This window comes from Mycetomoellerius zeteki, unplaced genomic scaffold (assembly GCF_001594055.1).
Source record: "Mycetomoellerius zeteki isolate Tzet28-1 unplaced genomic scaffold, Tzet1.0 scaffold125, whole genome shotgun sequence".
NCBI classification, from domain to species: domain Eukaryota; kingdom Metazoa; phylum Arthropoda; class Insecta; order Hymenoptera; family Formicidae; genus Mycetomoellerius; species Mycetomoellerius zeteki.
Genome location: NW_017256179.1, coordinates 126 through 21,753, shown reverse-complemented (window position 1 = coordinate 21,753; position 21,628 = coordinate 126). Strand labels below are relative to the sequence as shown.

At 39.2% G+C, this 21,628-nt stretch overlaps 1 protein-coding gene across 1 annotated transcript in view; it reads left to right on the top strand.

Moving 5' to 3' along the window:
- LOC108731367 (teneurin-a) overlaps positions 1 to 21,224 on the top strand; it is a 344,833-nt gene extending 323,609 nt beyond the window's left edge. Inside the window, exons 8-15 of the mRNA XM_018461666.1 lie at positions 6,246 to 6,523; positions 13,496 to 13,615; positions 14,362 to 15,014; positions 15,591 to 15,804; positions 18,252 to 18,516; positions 19,705 to 19,835; positions 20,021 to 20,167; positions 20,883 to 21,224. Coding sequence (XP_018317168.1) covers positions 6,246 to 6,523; positions 13,496 to 13,615; positions 14,362 to 15,014; positions 15,591 to 15,804; positions 18,252 to 18,516; positions 19,705 to 19,835; positions 20,021 to 20,167; positions 20,883 to 21,094 — 2,020 coding nt within the window. The 3' untranslated portion in view covers positions 21,095 to 21,224. The remainder of the gene's footprint in view (positions 1 to 6,245; positions 6,524 to 13,495; positions 13,616 to 14,361; positions 15,015 to 15,590; positions 15,805 to 18,251; positions 18,517 to 19,704; positions 19,836 to 20,020; positions 20,168 to 20,882) is intronic.
- The last annotated feature ends 404 nt before the right edge of the window (positions 21,225 to 21,628 follow it).

Here is a 21,628-nt window from a genome sequence, read left to right as displayed (position 1 = left end):
TTAGCTAAGGATAATAGACATAAAGCTCCAGCGTCGAGCGCGTAGTTTACGAGGCGCCTCGCAGTCTTAAAATCGTAATACCGCGGAATCTTCGCGGCACAGTCGCTCTGAATATTCAGTGGTATCACACTTATTATTACTGTGTGCCGAGAAACGCATACAAGAGCTGTGCCACCGCCGCGAGCGAGGCGAGTACTCTCTCTCCTTCTCCCTTTATCTCAGAGTGGTAATCGAGCGATTAAAATTATAATCCCGGCGTAATCACGCCGTTCCATTACGGCGCATAGCGTAGGCGTGCGCGCTCACTCGCGCACCCAACCCCCCGCGCGAGTCTAATTAATATTAAAAGGCCGAAATTAATAATTAGAGGCGTCGCGCTAACGGCGAGAAAGCAGGCGGCGGCTGTCGGAAGGCGCGGCTCGGCGCACGGCTATGCGCCGACGTACCCTCCGCGGAACAATGGCTGCGAAAGCAGACTTCATTATCCTCCGAGCGTGTTAGCAACGATCGTAATTTTTCACCTGAGAGTGGGATTCAATTTCAGCTGCGACGCGTCGTGTTACCTGTGTCTCTCTGTCACCTTATCTTCCCTTTGAAACGCGTTTGGCTGGACCCGCGCGAGCGAACCGGAGTATCAGATTTTTATTAGGATTCTTCCTACGTGTACCTCCTACGGGACCATGGTAACGTTTCTCGACGTCGACAATCGTCGTACCTTAGAAACGCGCTTCGTCTGCGCTACGCGATCTCAAGGGAGATCGCAGATAAGCGCCGCTCGTGACAAACGATCGAATATCAGCAGCCTCCGAAATTTTTCACGCCCTTTTCCTCACAGAAGGACCCATTATGTTTTCTAGTGGTCTGGGATTATTCGAAGTAACGTTACGGTATAGGTATCACTTCAGATGATAGATAAGTCAGTTTGAACAAGAAAATTTACAAAGGGACTGGAAATGATGGGTAATGAAATCTTTATAAGGAATGTATCCATTATTAGATGTAGAAGGGAACCTATAGAAGTAGCGGCAGAAAAATGTAAAGATAAGTATCTTATCTGTGTGGATTATTGTCCTGTTTTTAACCTTTAAATATGTAAGTGATTTAAAGATATGGTAAATGGGATGCTTTCTCTCAGAACATTCTACAAAAATTTTAATTTTAGGGTTACATTTTTTACATATAAATATAATATATTATGTTATAATCAAATTTACATTAGTTCCTTATATCCTTATTAGATATATACAGGAATGTAAAAATAATAAACTTTAAAACTTTATACGCATCTGGACAATACTTTTTACTTTTCTTTTCTAGAATAATAGTTTTAAAGAAAATTATATCGAAATGCTGTGGCCACTCCGTCTACTTAAAAATTAATATCCGAACGAAATGGAAACATAGTATTTCAAACAGCTAAAAAAATAAAATAATTGAATAAAATTCAAAATGAATAATTGTAATCAATATATACTTACTTTATTAAGTGCTTTATTAAGTTAATCAGAAATGAAAAGAGAGTAAGAATGAAATGATTTCATGTTGTTTAGTGTTTAATATCATCGATCTTCACACTGTTTTCCACTTCTTTCGAAGACTATCCTGTTATCCATTAAACCAATAAGAACTCACGACACGGGGAAGCTTTCGAAGCTTGAAATGGTGTAGGAACTGCACGGCACTCGTCGCTGCCAATCGTTCCTGCGATGGAACATGCGTTACATCATAATTGGATCACACGCTCGATTCTATCCTCAGCCCGCGCAGCTGAAACAGTCCAATCTTCCACTCAGACGACACTCAACTCAATATGTGGCAGCAACGCCGCTCGCAATTACCTCTTTAACTTCCAATATATCAGACAGGCGTCCAATTGGTTTAATCGGTGGAGGTGTTTTGTACACGTTCACATACAATCCACGTCCACCACCATCGTTGTCGCCCGGTTGGAGAAACTACCTGCTTAAAGCGACGGTGGGTCCTTTCGTGACCGGACTACGACTTAACTTGGATCAGAAACATCCTAACTTCACAGCGGGACTGCGTAATCCGCCCAGGTTGCTGACGATCAAACTCGGCGCTCCTCGACCTACTTTTACATTGGTTAAAGGAGCATCCGCACGTTTTCGAACTTCCTTCCCGAAAGTCGTGCCGCGGCAACTTCTCGCTTTAGCTTTACGCTTACATTCCCTGAGTTAGATTAAGCTGTCACAAGAAAAATCGCAAACCGTTCGAATCAAAGGGAAGAGGATACGAAATTTGCAATTTCTCATTCCCTAGCAATCCCGGTAATCTCATACAATTTTGTGAATTCTCACTAAACTAAATATTAGATACCGTAAAAAACATACATACCGTCAATATCGCGTAGCGGTACTTTTTTTTATAATTAGAAATGCCATTTGTATTCAACTACGATAGCACTGTGATCTTTCACTGAAACTTCGGCAGAATCTTATATTTCCCTCACGTTCCCTTCAGCGCTACTAACGATAATTAGCGAAGAAAGAGCCGTGCATCGTGACCGACGAGCCAGAGGACGAACCAACCGGTAACTTAATCCATCGTATCGATTAGGAAATATAACCCAATTCCAGCTAACCGATTTACTCGCACAAATGGATTAACCCGGCTTGGAGGGGCTACGGCGTGAACACGCCGAATTGCTGCTTACTCCGTTCTTCCGCAGTGCATCCCCGGCTTTGCTATCTCTCCTTTTTCGTCGTTTATCTTGTTTTCAGCCACTCCCCTCGCTTCATTTGTCTGTTACGTGCAATCAAGAATCCGGTTGTCCCGACCGGAGCGCCGTACATCTGTCCGGAGGCTCTTAGAGCCCAGTCAGGGAGTTAGATTTATTTATTTCCCAGAAAAAACTTCTGGAGCTTCAATTCGGAAAGTCTAGCGGAATACGGAAGTAATCGCAAACCGTTATAAATTAATCATAAGAGTTAATTAATGCGCAAAACGGAGAAAATAATTCTATTAAACTAATTTAATCAATAACAATTAATAATAGTAATAACAAGAGCTTCAAAGCAAATATTATTAATATTAATAATACAGAAATACACAGAAACGTTTATTAGATGAAACCATTTTACATTGAACTATCGATTTTGCTGATGTTTTCGGAAAATTTATCTTTAAATTAATTAAATGGCTGTGTACCGTAGATAAAAAGTTATGCACAAATTAGAAACAATCAGCGTGCATTCAAAGTTGTATATTTTTATTAAATCATACTTCTCTGCAATTGAATTATATTTGAAGCATGTCCACTACCGTGCGCGGATAATTCGAAGAGATGAAGTAAGACTATCTTTGGCTATCTTCCAGCTTAGAAAAAAATTCTCATTATTTTGCCATTAAGTTTTTTCCTCCCCAATTTTTGTCGGACGTTGAGCACACCGATACTTTTAGTAAATTAATTTTACGGTGCTTGCTCCGTTTCTAAGTTAATGATACTGAGGAAAAAGTAATATTTATTACGCGGGATTCCTTCTCTCGCGTATCGTTTTTTTTTCCTACGTCACTGCGTAAGAACGCCCGGGACTTTTGCCAGTGATATTTTTTCACGTCGTGTCTGATTGCTTCCGGCTTCAGAAAATATGAGCGGACATTTATAGGATTGCGAAGCGTCGGGATCTAAGCGCGATTATTTATGGTATTTGTCGGACTTGGTTTGTTAAGCAACTTATAAATTACGCGCGGCACACGACACATCTCAACGATTCCTTCACGAGAGATGGAAACGATCATTTCTGTGAACTCTGCAAGATGTCTGTCTCGGTTTATCTTTAGAATTTTCTTTCATGACATCTACCATTTTTTGACAAATCTTTCTGGATTTAAAGAGGTGAAAAATATTCCAAGCTGAAATAACATTTGAATTATATTTATAGGTAAAAGTTTGTGAAGTCATACTGTTAGATGTTACTAGAATTTACTATTAACTTCTTTAAATATATATATTATAATGTTGCCCTGCATTATATTATCTGTATTCCTTGGTCATCAAATTTAATATTTAATAGACGCTTTCGATTTTTATGATATTTAATATCGTTGGAATAGGCCGTCTTAAATCATTGAAATCACTTATGGTACAAACTTTCAGCAACAACAGATTCGCCGTAAGTTTTACATTAAATTTTTATGGCTTCAATACTATTCTACTTCTTGTTATAAATAAATAACAAGCATCGCGAATGTACTTTATTAGATATCAAACAATTTAATAGCCAAGGAATATAGTTAGTATAATGTAGGGCATTCAATATTATGATATAATATATGTATAACTAAAAAGTTTTACAATAAATTCTAGTAACATTTAACAATAATTCTACGAACTTTTGTAAATACCTAATAATAAATACGTCTTGAAGAAAAAAATTTATTTCATATAACTAAAAGATTATTTTCAAAGTATTCATATTTTGGGGATTATAAGAAAAGAGGAAACCATTGGACGCGATTCGACCGAATTAATTCTTCCGAATAAATGAAGAAAGTTATTCGACTGTTTCAATATTTTTATAAAAGTGCAAAATGCGTTCCACGAACGATATATCGTGTGAGTATTATACTTCCAGGAAATATCTTTTTTTAAACCACTTTAAATCACTTACATCCCGTGAAAGTGAAACGTTACCTTAAGGCGATAAGTTCCGGATTAAATCGAACATTCTGACTGCTTTCCCGTCGAACCCGACGTAAAACCAACTCGGAAGAGATTTTTCGTAAGTATTCGATTCGAGCAGCCGCACCTCGTGTTCAAGCTTTATACTACGTGAATTTTTAAGCGGAAAATCCAATATTGGTGCCGCGGCGCATTGTTAAGTTCCCGCTTGTTTCCTTTTTCTGGTCGCTTCAGTACTCCCCTTTTGCTCTTCCTCCTTATCTCTCATCCCTACCCAGAGACGTACTGTCAATCGAGTTATTCTTACGGGATTTCTGCGACGCGCGCATAATGCTATTCATGAGTCCGCATGATTATCGGAAAACTATATTTATCCTGGGCACCATATTAAATCCCTGTTTCGATGTTGGCCTTTCATCTAGTCGGCTATGGCCACGCTTATCCTCGGCCTCTCGATGAGGGGACGAAGATAAATATCGTCGATGATGAAAATAAAATCCTTGACACGGGTCCGACGGGTAGGGCCTCGACCTCGTCACCCCCGCGAACGTCATTTTCCGAAAGCCCATGGGTTTCGTGCGTCTCGTGCGGGCGATATACTCACGCACACGCAGCCTGCCATGTAGGGCTTAATGGTGGCATCTGCATCTTTTATAAGCTCGGCGTTATCTGCATCCCCGGACGTGCACCGCCGATGCTTTCCGGTCTATGTACGTACCACGACGCGATCGCCGCCTCTGCTTGGCACACGTGTGCCACACAGATACCGGTCGTCGATTTATCGCCGGTGCGTATCGCCCTCGGAGTGACGTCGGATCAAGCGACCCGCTTTGGAGTATGTTGCAGTCAACTCTCCCATTTATTACCTCGACGCACCGATACGCCGATGAGTATCGGCATGAATTTAACTAATAATCAGCAGTAAGCGAGACACATGAGAGATACTAATCGACGTTGACTCCGTTCTGATTCGCAATCGCACGGACAATTTGTCATCATAGCCGATCATTCGATTTACAGTTATTAATCGCGACGATCAAATCATCGTAGTAACCTGAGCGTCTTAATTTAATTCTTAATTACAGTTATGGGAAAAACACTTAGAGCGTTCTACTTCGGATCTACTTCGGATATATAAATACCAATTATGGTTAAAACTTCACAGACTGTACTAACCGTTAAATTTTCACTTCGAGTCTAAATGATTTGTTTGCGAAAAGAACGGTTTTGCTGAAATCTAATATCTAGCGTAAAATTTAGCTAGATCTAAAATAATTTTATTGGCTCATCAAAAACTTATGTAAAAGTACGTACTTAAGCGTTAATGACAATGCAGCAAAAAGTTTCAACATTTTAACAACCAGTTTGAGCGTTTCACATAATTATTTTGATAGTTCAAACATAATTATTTTCAGATCTGTATCTAGCTAAATTTTTAGATACTTCAACAAAATCGTTCTTTCCGTATTTCTGTAGTAGATACGTTAAATGTAGTCTTGCGTGAGTTAATATACATACGTATGTACGATGCGTAATCATGCGGTTTAATGATTTTCGCAACTCTAAGCGATACCCTAACATTGGTTATTTCTTGTTGTTTTAGGCTTCCGCCACCGCAACAGCAGGTGACGGTGGGTTCTCTGGGCGGCGGTTTAGGCGGTGCCGGAAATGGCGGTACCGCCACGGTAGGCGCGCAAGGCCAAGCCATGGTGATGCCAGGTTTTCCGCTTCGTGCCGCAGCGGTGCCGCACTATTCCCCGTATTCACCATCGCGTTTTCACATCGACAAACGTTGTCAGCACAGGTGCTCTTGGAAATGCTTCTCGATCGCTCTGATCCTCCTGGCTGTGGCGCTGACGGCGATGCTGGCGTACTTTGCTGGTAAGTAATCATCGCATTAAACCTCTGCTGAAACAAACTTATCTCATAACTTTGAATGCGGTCGAATGCGTGTAGCTGCTATAGCTCTGAATATATATAACAGCTGATTTTAGAGTAACCTATAATATACATGATAATTTTCCTGTCCTTTACCATATACGATGGGTTGTTCGTGTTTCGGGTTAATTTTCATTACTTTTACAAATATGTAAAATTATTAATCTTACATATACTTTAACATCTTTAAAAAGTATTGTTCAGTCACCCAAGCAAGGAGACATTTTAATGACATCTTGTTAACGTTAAAGACATCATTAAGACATTATTAAGATCTTTATTTTGTAACTCTTAATATCAATAACGATATCGTTACTTGTCGTTGCACAGGTTTTATACATACATAGTAAAAAACTACATCGTTACGCAACGATAATATAACGACACCGACTTGGTCGTTAAGAGTTAGAATAGGGACCTAAGATGTCACTTGACATCATCTTGTTACTTAAGCAAGTACTCCTAGTATTTCAAAGAAAAACAATGCCTGGGACACAAATGACCTCTAATCGTGTGTACTAAATAGATACCAGATTAGATTAATGTGAAATGAAGCTGAGCTAAAGATATATATAACCAAATCCATTTCTGTAATGTATGAAGAGAGTGGAGAGACAGCTATTTAATGCAACCATTTCATAAATAATATTTACCTCAATGTAAATTTGAATGAGCCGTTTTTATTAGTCCCAGAGCGCACGTCCGAGTAGTAACATAGCCGCCGGCGGATAGTCGGACGCAATTCTATTGCTGGCTGACCCGAAATTCACGGTACAATAATTCATTATTAACTTGCAAATCTGGTTACGACTAACCCAACCCACCTAATGCTAAAATCCATCGGAACGTCGGCATTACTGCACCATGCTAATCCCTGTACGCACAGAGGGGGATTATACATATGACTGACACCATAACATTCCGCGTGAAGGCATGACGAATTTCCTGTAATCATGCAAATCATAACTAAATGAGATTCACAAATATTAGCAAACATAAAATTCGTATTTTCGCTCTATTTCTAAAGAAAAAAAATATTAAGAGCGAGGTAATCAAATTTATCTATAAAAACACCTTTTTCAGTGCCATAATAACAGTCAATTTAGATAATATATTTAAAATTTAATAAACAAAAGCGGAATCAAACGAACAAAGCATGAAATTAATAAAAAGGGAGAGCACAAAAGAATCAATTAAATTCGTGCGAGAAAAAGAAAGAAACAATCCAAAATATTCGAAATATTATACAGTGCAGCTGTATTACATTTGTTTACAGAACATTTTGTATACGATATATTGACACTTTTCTTGTAATGTCGAAGCATATAATATTGCCGCGCAGCAGCGTTATTTTACGATTAACGTTTAAACACTATATTTTCTTGCGATAAAAGCAGTTTTTGATTATAAAACACGCGAGTCCGTTTGTTTTTATTTTACGTTATGTTGAAACATTTGTTTCAAAGAGATATTGCCAAAGGCATGTTGTCTTACAGATTTTCGAAATACCGCCCTAAAAGAATTATTTTCACTGTTCAAACTGGTAGTCATGATTTTTATCACGTAATAGAAGAATTCTTACGTAACATATATACATATAAAAAAGAAACGTGGGAAAAATAAATAGAATTATGATCATATTTTTCTTGCTTACTAAAATCGTTTACTTTCAATCTTGAATTTAACTTCTCTCGTTGTTAGATTACTATTATCATATCCGTAGAGTAGAATAATATGATCGTGCGTAGATGTACAAAGTTGTATTCGGGAAAATTAAATACTGTTCAACAGCGGAAGTCCGGATCTTCCGTAGGAAGCGTAGCTACGGCGTAACATTGCCAGCGTAATGGTTCATTTAACATGGAGTGGTTGGCTCCATCCGGTTAGGGAGAGGCAAAAATATTGCCCGTCGATAGCGAAGAAGCGTTTCCGTGGCATGGGGTGCGTTTTACCCATAACATTCGTAGCTGAGGAACTACACACCCACATCGCACGATCAGGGAGGAAAGGTGAACTCATATACGAATCGATACCACGCCTTTCTATCCGTTAAAATAATAGTAATTGAACTCCACAGGAGACACAGAAAGGTACTTTATCTCAGATGGCAACACTAGTGTGCCTTTAACGTCCTTAAATGTCAATTTAACATTTTTTTCAAATTTTGGTTGTATTCGCTCGAGGAGGAGCGGATTATCGGAATTTAAAAGTACGTGTCTTTGCTAAACGAATCGGGCAATTTCGCAGGGCAATGGCCTACCCGACGTACAAATCGATAGCCGTGCAACTAACGGCGCACTACCTCGGTGCGCCCTATGGCTAACATTGGTAAACTTTGCTGCATAAATAACAACGGCAAAACCCCGCGATGTATGTAAACGTGAAATCTTACTAAAGCTAAACACTACGACGACATTCTTGCCGTTAGCTGGCTCTATTAACGAGCTCGCGGCAAGAAAACGAGAGACAAATCGTCCTCGTTGATCCACATCGTTAAGATCAACGTTGAAAGAACCACGTTAGGTTATCGTTACTGCAAAAAGGTCTGGGAAAATAGTCTCCACCAGGTCCGTTATGCTAATGCAGAAACCAACGGGGTGCGAGGCCAAAGATACGCGCGAACAGGCTTGAAAATCACTGCATCTCCACGGCGTTGGGTCCGATTAGAGGAATTAATGCTTGCCTGTTATCAGCGTGCAACAGAAAGGAACCTGCTTTCTTCCCTCCTGCCTCTTATCCACCTTCACGCAAATCGTATTTTTGCATTTTGCATCTGAAAATTCGTACGATGGTCATGGTCCGACTTGCGAATGTATTAGACTTCATCATCCGAAGTCGCAGAGACTAAGGGGATTTGACGGGAAAAGGAAGGGATGCGAGAGTAGCTGGACTGTATTGTGCTCTGCGAATCTATAAACACCCCTCCTCTGCGGAACTGTCCATCTCGACTTCGGCGTCCATGTTCTTCTTCCACCTCCCCATTCTGTCTGCGTGTCGCAGGAAGAGGGAGGGACGTGGTGGAGACTGCAAAGTCGGTTCTCAGCCTCGAGGAGACTGCTCGCCAGCTGTTATTTCTGCATTCCAGTAAATCGAGTCTGGAATCCAATCTGCCTGTTTGCTACTGTATCCAAACTACCCCGCAGCCAACCTCTAGCGTTACCCCTCTCCGGCCTCCCCCGCGCCCGCGTCTCTTTTACGGTTGCTGGAGGTCCGTTTATTCTCTCTCGCCGAGCACACACACACACACGCACACAAGCACACGGCTGCGTATATACGTGCGCACACATTGCGAAATACACGAAGCTGTGCGCGAACCCTTCCTCCTCGTTTCGTCCTTCTACCTCGCTCCAGAACGCACGAATTTTGCATGCACGCGAGTTGCCTTGCTTTTCGGTAATTTGACGTATGTCTGCTTGCTCGCTTACTCGCTCGCTTGTGGCGCTCTCATAAGGCCAAAATCATTTCGCGACAAGCCACTTCCGACGTGGACCTCTTTCACGATTTCATTTGCAAGTAGCTAACGAAACTGTTGCAACGGTATTTTCTTTTGACAAACAGTCGTGAAGTTGAGAGTTAAGTTAGACAATTTTGTGTTTGTCACTCATAATTATTTTTAATGTATTTGTAAATCTTATGAAAATAAAATTTTGTGTATATACTTTTGCCCTCATTTCTGACATAAGTATTTAATTTTCAAAACGCGAATCACAAGTATCCTGCGATAGAATTAAAAGTAAGAGGGAAGAAAATGTTATACAAATTCGCGGAACACGATGCAATCTAACTATTCGTATTCTTTCCTCTTTCCTTGTTTCTTTAAATCCTCTTAGACTCTGCGATTTCGGATAATAAAGTCTAATACACTACTTACAAGACGGACTTTGACCGTTATACAAATTTTCAAATCTCTCGCGTAAAAATCCTTTAATTATATGATTGAAAATTGATACAACTTTAAAGTGACAACTTTTTATGGAAGGTTTGTCATTAAAAAACCGCGATATAATTCAACCGCTTGTTTTCTGTCACGAGAGAACATTATTACTACGCCATTAATAGTTAACTCGTCAATAATAACGACATAGCAGGCAGCTCGATAACGCTGTCGTGTCTGGACTCACGCTTCGGCGGATCGGAACGAAAGGGTAGACGGATCGATTGTAAACATTTCATTATAACGTACGAGCGGAAGTGGGCGGTAGAACGGACCGGTCGGGGTGGCGGCGGGATAATCCTACGATAATCCGGGAATCATTCTCGGGAATGATCAGTCGCGCTCGCCTTTTCCATCCCTTGCGAAGGCAAGGTAACAGGCGGTGTAACGACCCCTTCCGTAGCTCGCATTATGGCCATTTTAAATTTCCGGTGGTTCGTCATCAAAACTTGGCAATCTCACGTTTCATATATATTGAATTTTGAGATGACTTTGTTTCGCAGTATTGTCCTTATAGCTAAACACACAGGACGTCTCGGAGGTCGCAGCTGCCGGTAGATTAAATTGCTTAGAGATCCCAAGTGCAAGCTCATTTTGCATTCGCCATCCGAAGTTCCTAATTTACAACGTCAAATATTTTAGGAACCAACGGCTACGATATTAAAGCGTTGCTAAAATAAAGTCTATATAAGATAAACTGAGAAACGCACGGCTGCATTACCGAAGATTGATATAAGAAAACTTATTTTCGGTTAATTACTAATATCGATTTTTTTATATATATAAAATGATTCGTCTCTTTTCTGTTAATCGTAGTATTAGTATGTTAAAATTACTGCGTGACTTTTTTTTAGACATCCAGTGCGATATGTGGAAAGTTGGATTGCTGAGTTGCAGCGACGTGAAGCGGGAACGAAAACGATGCCACGCTGACTGGCATATACGCGAAATAAGGTCATTCACAGTTCACTGCAACTCAATTTCAGCGATAGTTACATGGTGGCCAGGCAACGTCGATCCCGAAGGAATAGTCGCTCTTTTCCGGTCATTTCGCCTATCTCCGGTCTGACGTGCGTACATGTGTATATGTACACGCTCGCTCGTGTCCATATGCGTACGTACACGAAAAACTTTTACGTGTACGGGTAATCCCTCATCTCGCACGTATCGCACAGCTTCCTTACCTCGAAGAAACTTGTCAAGAACTATTGTCTACACAAAAGACTATCCTATGGTCAGAGACAAAGTTATTAGAAAAATTATTGGGGGAATTAGGTATCATTCTACATTTATTAAATTATCTATTATTATTTAAACTTTCACATGTTTGCATGCTATTTCTTTCGTTTCAAATATTGAAAGCTTACTTATGGTCTCCATTTTATTTAATGCTATATTTTTCTGTATGTTTTAGCAAAAAGCTATATAGATATAATAAAATAATAATGTATATGACAATGGCAATTTCACTAGAAACGGTACGTAGGCGTGCGCAATAACGAGTGTTATTATCATGACAGAAAGCTTATACAATCCGCGATACGATAAATCGCGGGGCGCGAAAACGCGTCCATTAAATATCGGCGCCGAGTGTATCGGCGAATCGCGATTTGTCAAATCATCCGCGCGGCAATAACACGCAAATTCAATTATGCTTTATCGATGTTTTGTTGCGTTGATAAGCCAAGAGGTCGTTAGGCGGGGTTGCGTTGGCCCGGGCCTGCCGCTTTTTAAAAACTCTCGTTAAACCGCGTAATTAATTCGTGGCGCTCGCGGCGCACGAGACAGATAATTAATTAAACCGCAATATCCCGCCACGGATAAGGGTTTTATTGCCAAATTTATCATGGCGTTTAAATTCAACGAACTTGCACTTATCGCTCAGAAAACATTAATATAAATGACCTGAAACTACTGATATAGCATCAACATAATTGGATCTTGGATTATATCACGCGATATTAATTGGTATTTTTAAGGGATCCTCATCCAAATCTTGGATATCATTTGTCATTGGACGTACGGCTCCCTTACTTCAAAAGACATTATTAAAAAAAATAAGATTTTTGAGTTACTTATTGTCTACTACCATGAATGAGTTAGAAAAATATTATTCTATCAATTATTAAAAGTAAACAAACTTAATTTAATAAAAAATAGTCACAACTTAAAAAGAGTGGTTTTTGAAAAAGAATCTCACACACGCACGCGCACATACGCATCAAAATCGCCATAATTCAAAAAGAATTTCTGAGAACTATAAAACGAAAACGACAAAAATGATATTTGATCATGTTAAGAAATATTATTTTACCGATATTGTTTAACTAATAAATTAAATAATCTTCCGTCAAGTTGAAAAATAGCTTTCCCCTTTTCTAGGAAACTTAATTTTTTACACTGTATCATTTTTTATGTAAGAGAGCGATATTATATATAATAAGTATCACTGAATTAATCGTTGATTATCAATCTGTTTTATTGAAATGTAAGAAAAATTCTATCAACTATTTTGTTGGAATTAAAGAGAAATATTATATATAGACGATATAAAAAAGGTATTATAGCATGTACTAGCCCAGAATTCTTGATTTGATGAAGCAATATTGTACGCTCGATACAACTGTGATTTAAGCCATGAGATCTCAAACTTTATTACAGGGATACGTTGTTTTAAAAGTTACTCGAGCAAGAAGGTCGGGTTGTCATGGGAAATCTAGTGTGCTATCGTAATTCGAAAGCGATTGTCCGAATTTATGAACCCATTAGGCTGCTGCCAGACGTTCGACTAAAGCCGTTCTTGATTCCTGACGTGCGTCGTGTGGGCAATACTATTTCGTACTAGAATACTGGTCGTACATTGCAAATATAACATTTGTGTCTTATACACGCGATTGCGTGTGGGACATTTCTCTTTCCGCACATAATAGATTTTCATCTTTCTTTTATTCTAAAATGGAATGGCTTTGTTTACTTTCCAGCAGTGAGTTCTATGCGCCCGATAGACAGCACTAACTGCATTCTGGTTCAAGATATCAAGGCTGTCACTCATGAAAACGCACACATCCACGACTCGATATCCACGCAGATCCCCACAGAAGGTAAATATCGAGCGGTATTAATTTGCATCTACTCTGCATGATGTAAATACTCTCGCGCACAGCGTCATACGCTAATTGCTTTTGGGAAACGCGAGTGGATGAACATTTCATCGATATAATATCTTTAGCAAGAACTATATCCAAATGTCATCCGCTGTAAAGATTTCACACTATGAGGTGTACACTGAACTAAAACTGTACGTAAATACAATAAAATATTCATTGAATTATGAAAAAATAATGAAAATTGGCCTAATGAATTCTCATAATAATTTAGATTATAAAACTATTACTAGAATTCATTGCAAGAATGAATATATAGTTGTATAAATGAATTCAGTTATTGTATCAATGAATTAACTACAAGTTGGACATTAATTAACGATCATTCATTGACCAAAAATGAATAAAATTTATTTCGGTGTACCAATTTCAAAAGATAATTGAACAATTGAAGTACATTGACACACTTGATACGAAGATAAACTGAGAGAGATATAAAGCAATAAAAAGTTATATAAAAAGAACGTGATCTGCTTGGCTTAAAAATATCTGACAACATTCTATTTATAAAATATTTTTTTATGTTCTTCTGAAATAATACATTTAGAAATAAAAATATGATATTTTCCCTTTTAATTGTTTACTCGTCAAACTTATACACTATACTTATACACTAGACTTTCCTAACGATTTGCTACTGTGTCATCCAATGTGTTACATCCTCGTGTTTCTCCTTCCTAAAGAATCCCTGCCTACGAGTACGGCGGAGCATTCGAGCGCCGCGGATAGCGCCGGCGATCAGCAGAGCGATCCACAGATCCAGCAATCGGCGCAGCAATGGCCAGCCGTGCTCGAGCTACAGGCCTACAACGTAGCGCACTCCGCCATTATTCAGCCGTACCACTTCTGGAACACGGAGTTCCGCAACAAGCAGCCAGCTTTCATCAGACTGAACTTGACCCTACCATGGGGTGCGAATTTCGCAGTGTACGGCAGACGGAACGTCGCGCCCAGCGTCACGCAGTACGATTTCGTGGAGTTCGTGAAAGGTGGCAGGGTGGTCCACAGGTTGAAGAGAGACATCACTGCCGTCAGTTTTATGCAGTCCACCAATCCGCAAGACATCCACGTGGAACGCGTGCCGCAACCGATCGCGCCTTATCAACACGTGCTCATCAAGAGGACCATTGTGGAACCACTGATGGTCAATGTCAGTCTACTGCAATACTTTGACACCGGCGACTGGTTCCTGTCCGTATATAACGATGAGTTACAGCCTTACAAGGTTACTCTGGTCGTGACGGAAGCCGAAGGTGTTTCCACTACGTGTCCCAATGACTGTTCCGGACGTGGATCGTGCTACCTTGGCAAATGCGATTGTATAGACGGATATCAGGTGCGTTTTTCCGAAATTATCTTTAAATTAAATAAGAAAAAAATTCTATTTTTGGGATCGAAACGGATCTTGGAGCTTAATAATATTTAATATGTAGATTTACAATTATATTTTTCATTTGTATAAACTGCGCGCCGATTCAGTTTATCGAAATGTTTCTTTTATTTATCTCAGTAACAAAAAATCTTAGAAACATTAAAAAAAAATGATTTTGTCAAAAAAATTAAAATTTTACAACAGAGTCGAAAATTTAACAATTTTTTTGCACGTTACAGTCCACAAAGTGAAAAGAAAATATCCTATTTTGTCCAGTTCATAATTTTCTATATGTAAAAATTACCAAACTCACAAAAACACAAAAAACATAGTGACCCTTCGAAAGTAGAGACTTTAAACTTTAAAATCCTTTTTTGAAATTAATATTTTATTCATTTTTAACGAATTGTATATATTTTATATACAATTTTGAATTAAAAATACGACCTTATACTTTTCTTCCAACCTAATATTATTTTTAAATTATTTGTTCATTTAAAGAAATTAAAGATTAAGGAAACCAAATTTTTGTGATTCCAGGGTGCTGATTGCAGCAAAAGCGTGTGTCCGGTTTTGTGTTCTTCACACGGACAATACGGCGGTGGTATGTGTCATTGCGAGGAGGGCTGGAAAGGCGCGGAATGTGACATACCGTTAGGTGACTGCCAAGTTCCTGACTGTAATCAGCATGGCCAATGCGTTAGAGGATCTTGCGTCTGTAATCCCGGCTGGAAGGGCAACTTTTGCGACGAACGTAAGTTGGTGATAAAGGATCAATCAAATGACATACATTTAAAAAAAGATTTGAGAAGCATATCTCGAGATATTAAAAAATTTAGGAGTAATTTATTTGCTTCTAAATTTAATTTATATTTTCCTTTATGAATGAAAAAGGGAAAAGATCGACTGTATCGGAATATCGGAATACTTTGAAAAGATCTGAATACAATTTACGAGCGATGACGTTGCATTGCAAATGTGCACGACGTCATGGCACATATTTCAGCCTTAAAAACGGCTTAGCGGAAATCACGGGTGACGGAAAACGTTTACCTCGAACATCTATTTCTGCCCCGAGATCGTTATTTCTTCATGTTTGTCACAGCATCATTAATTTCCCCATAATTCAAGCGTACGTCCTGGCCCTCTATCCGGGGAGATTCAAGATATTAGTAATGCAGAGTCCTCGTCGGTGGGAAACACAGCCGGCCTGTGTACAACCTATAATTAATGCACGCGGAGTTCTCCAAATTTACATATGGGTCAAGCCATGCCAATTCGGCGCGACAATTAGTTTCGTATTGTTTCGCGGGAATTTGAATAATACACGGGCGTGCGCGCGCGCAGCACGCAGCTGCGTTCGATATGTTATAATTTCGCGTAGCCCTGGAACTTCCGGGGACTGAGTGACGCACGATATAAATGACGAGATTATTCGCCGGGAACGAGACACTTCGTCTCTGACATTCTCACGGTCTTCGTTAGAGATACGCTCGCCCGTCGCTTTTTCCTAAACGCAGGCGAAAACGGTATTAGTTCCACGTCAGTGGAATATGTCAGTTCCAATCGTAAGAACGATAAATTTGAAGAGCGGAAACGGATTTGCATTAGTTGCGACGGCAAATGAGAACTAACTGGCGAATAAGAATCCGAATCAAAAGTCATTTCTTTTAAAGACTTTCTTTTAGTGACAATAGAACAATCTCTATATTATATTTTATACGATATATTTAATTTTGAAAGATTTATTTTCGTTATTTAATTATCAAAATGACGCAGAGTTGGGCGAATTATTCCAATAATTTTTCATTTAACCTACTATTTAAATAAAATTTTATTTATTATTTGCATTATTCTCATTATTATTTTTTTTATTGTTACTTGCAAACGAAGCTCTCCAACTCGAAAAATGAATTTAAAAAATATATATTATAAAACTTTAAATTAATCTAAAAAAATATTATGCAATTAACATTAAACATTAATTAGTAGGACCATAATTAATGTGTACCACTTGAATTTTTATCACATACAAAAATAATAATTTGAGAGAGAGAGAAGCTTTCTGAAAACGTAACATGTAATTTCTTTCTAATTATATAATTTAATTTTCTGTCCAATTATATTAAGTTTTTTGTTTTTTATCAACTTATAAATACGTTTTGAAAATGAATTTCTATAAACAAAAAATGTACAATAATTTTATTTGTACTACTAACAGTAATACAATATATAAATAATCATTATTCATTCAAATTATTATTATATTATTCGATAATATAATGGAATAATATTATTTGTATATTATTCGTGCAAATAGTAGATAATGAATATATATTATTCAAATAATTATTTAGATAAGAATTTATTTAAATTATCGTTGAATTATCGAATAAATTGTTGATCGAACAAAAATTTGTTTATGATTTACGAATAAATTATGTCTTGTCTTTTTTATTATCTAGTATTTAAATAAAATTTTGTTCATTTCTGCCGAATGAACAATTCCCTAAAACTACCGTTTCGCTTATCGTTCATGACTTAGAAATTGATGTCTCAACATTTTTACCGAAAAAAGCTCATTTCGAGGAAACATTCTGTATGTACCATTAAATACACTTAATGGTATTATACTTCAACGCTTAATTTATCGCGTTTCGCGTTTCTGCGTTTCACGATAGCGCGCGAACGCACCTGTCAGGTTCTAATGAAAGCGAACAAATCTATGATCCCGTTCGATCAACGTCGCGCATACATAATGTAAGAAGAATCCGCCAGGAATTTCTCTCATCTCTCGTATCCCGTATACGTATAACGCAGCGGACGCAGATGACGACGCGGCCGGCGACTGCACCGCCGCTGCCGTCGCTGCTGCGCCAAGGACGCAGCAGTGGAATTAAGTTTCATAATTTCCCCGGGGCAGGTGGGATCTGCGGGAATAATGCAATTGTTCCGATGCCATAATTTAAAAAGTTGGTCCATTCGTCCACGCCATGGACGCAATCAGCGGCGCCCGGGCGTGACGGGAGAGGGAAGACGGGGATGGGCTCTGATAACTGACGGGATACGCCGGGGATGCGTTCACCTCGCAAACGGGAAGTTTAGCCTTTAACGAGAAGCTCCAGGTTGCACTGAACCGTAAAAACGCGATGGTTTCTAATCTAAACGCGCACTCGATTCGTTCTCTCTCTCAACTTTCAGCCGACTGCTCTGATCCGAACTGCAGCGGCCACGGCGCTTGTGTCTCCGGCAAGTGTTACTGCAAGGCCGGCTGGCAGGGCGAGCGGTGCAATCAGGTTGATCAGCAGGTGTACCAGTGTCTGCCCGGTTGCTCCGATCACGGCACGTACGACCTCGAATCTGCGGCCTGCGTTTGCGAGGAGCATTGGACGGGGGTCGATTGCTCGCAGCCGAGTTGCGGTCTAGACTGCGGACTTCATGGATCCTGCGAGCAAGGCCGCTGCAAGTCAGTATACACATATGACGCACACACGTACTCCGTCCTTTATACATCGTCGTCCTTTATGGGCCCTCCGTGGACGTGTTGCGACCGGGATTTCGGAATTGGGTTACCCGTTGGCGCAACCGGCCAACAGCCGCTCTCTCCGGGATTGAACGAGGAAAGTGACGCGTGTCTCAACGCCCAGGGTCGTTTTTCTCGGATTAAAGGAATTCCATGCGACCTCGATTCGTTTCTCTTCCATATGACGCCCACACCTCGCGCAAGATCATTGTTTAATGCGGGAGATTTGCGGAATTGTGCGGACGTGGCGACCATTTACGCGCTCTCTCTGTGCTTCATAGAGTGTGACGTGCAAGCTTTTTGCAACTTTTACGACTGGAATAGATTACCGGGTAATGCCGCGTCGAAGAGTGAGAAACGTCGTAAAGTTTTCAACGAATGCACGAGGGAGGCACGTCGTGAAGCATTTAATAGTAATCCGCGCTCGGGAAGGAAAGAGAAAGAGTAACGTTTTGTCGGGACATTGAAATATTGTGGGATAGATGTGGGCGAAGAATGGCCTAAAAATGAGTAAATTGCTCGCCAGGATCGCAGGCACAAAAGTTGAGGCTAAAAAGGTGAAAAATTGCGAGAAAAAGGCTCTGTCTTACGAGGCGCCAACTTATCACAACTCGAAGGACCTTCCTCGTCCCTTCCTACTTTCCTTTGTCAGAATCAAGGACGCGAGAGAGGATCTCCTTTCTCATATTCTAAAGCTGACGCTTCTCGTCTACTACCCCCTCTCTTCCCCCTCCCCTTTTTCTCTCGTTCCATCCCCGAGAGTTGGCGTAAAAGAGGCTCTAAGTGCAAAAAGTTCCTTACTACGGCAGAACAACTTCGGAACTCAGTTCAAACTCGCATTTTTTATTGCAGCCAGTATAAACGGCGAGAAATTATTTTACGTTCGGCGATACCGCCGTTTAACATAACGAATCCTGTTAGAAACATTTTCGTATCGTGTACGAAGTACGAAACAATTAATGTACCATAATGCGAGTAATAGGTATACATATGTAACAAAACTATTATTATATTTTCTATGCGGATACTCTTCTTGTTTTTATTTCGTAACTTCGGTTGTTGAATAAAAATTAATTAATGTCCGTAATATATGTAAAATCTGTGAGATGCGAGATATATTTATATTTTTAGATGTCATGATGACTGGACCGGAACGAAATGCGATCAAAAACCGTGTGATTTGCGTTGCGCCGAGCATGGTCAGTGCAAAAATGGAACCTGCGTGTGCAGCCAAGGATGGAACGGAAGACATTGCACATTACGTACGTAAAAAATAGAAGACTATGTCACAATAAATTCGATATTTTACTTTGTTGTGTGAGCATATATTTTGCTATCAATAATAAGTTCTCCGATACGAAACGACGCAATATCATTTTTCAATAATCGATTAGTCGACTGCAATTATTGAAAACGATGTCTGGAAATGGTTTTCTCTCTTTAATAGCCGGATGTGAGAATGGATGTAGCCGCCATGGATTGTGCACCCTACAGGATGGCGAATACAGTTGCGAATGTTCAACCGGGTGGGCCGGCAGAGATTGCAGCATACGACTCGAATTGGAATGTAATGATTACGTTGACAATGACGAAGGTAAGTCCTCAAGTAACCCAATATTAAATCAACGTTGATTAATGGCATACTATTGCCCATATCTGTATCTAACGGATATTATTCTTGAAAAATCAATAAACGTAGGAAGGAAATTTACTGATTATGAGATAATATTGTCTACAGGAAAATGTTAATTGCATTCTACATAACATTAAACTATAACAGTATGAACAAAATTTCAATTTTTATTATTGGCATTACTGCTTTTATCCAATCTTTTATTAAGCTCATAAAAATATAAAAATGCGAGAGATAAGATCATTTAAGGATGTATCATATGTATAATATAATCTCTGCAAAAATGACTGAAATTGAAAATTTATACTTTCCGTATAAAAATGAATGTTAGTACACGTATGAAACACATCAATAAAGTCAATATTTATATTTAACAATACAATTTTATAGTTTATATTGAAAATTTTTTCATTTTACCTTAATTATTTTTTAAAAACATGTCTACTTCTTAAACAATTTTCGATCCATGTCGTAAATCACCGTCCATCTTTTTGTATTATTTTCGCACACAAATGCAATATAGAAAATTTTTTTTTTCATTTTGTTAAAAAATATGTGTAATATTATACACGTATTTTTTAACAAAATACATCCTTAAAAGATCGTTTAAGAAATAGAATCTTATCGAGAGTGCAAGACACGTTCGAGTGGATATCTAACAGATTGCCTTTCTCAGATGGCATGATGGACTGCTCTGACAGCGAGTGCTGCTCGCACGAAGCTTGTTCAGAACATATCATGTGCCTTGCTAGTAATAATCCCGTGGACGTTCTCCTCCGAAAACAACCACCCAGCGTCACAGCGTCCTTCTATCAACGAGTAAAGTTCCTCGTCGAGGAGAACAGCGTACAGAGCTACGCCCACATGGACGAGTACACGGAAAGGTAAGATCGATCATTTCCACCCGGACGGATTAAAATTCGAATTAGAGTTCGCTTAGTCTCTTTCATAAGATAAGCGAGAGTGACGTGTTCGAACGACCGAGAACTTGCCATTCCTTCATAACATTTCTGACAGATTTTTCGCCCAGTACGCGATTTCTCTTCTTTTTATTTTTGCATTAATGTTTTAGAGTACATATACATAAACGCGGGTAACGACTCGGTCGATCGTAAACGTTGCACACATGACATTTAATGAAGATAAAATAGCATAGCTGCGTGTCATAGTTTGGCCTTTTTACGACTTTCATGCGACCGCGTATTACTTTTCTCGGTTTTATCGTTAGCCAGAAATACGCGTATCATCGTGTTTGGTTGAGCACTTTCATTCCTTTTGGTACGGCACGCCGTGAAAATTTGTCTTCGACGTATGAAATGAAAAGCGTTATTAATGTCAAAATTGCAGTTTACAGGACTGACAAATTTAATGTGCGAAAATACAATATATCGCGTCACGCTGCACGCGGTTATCGAATTATGA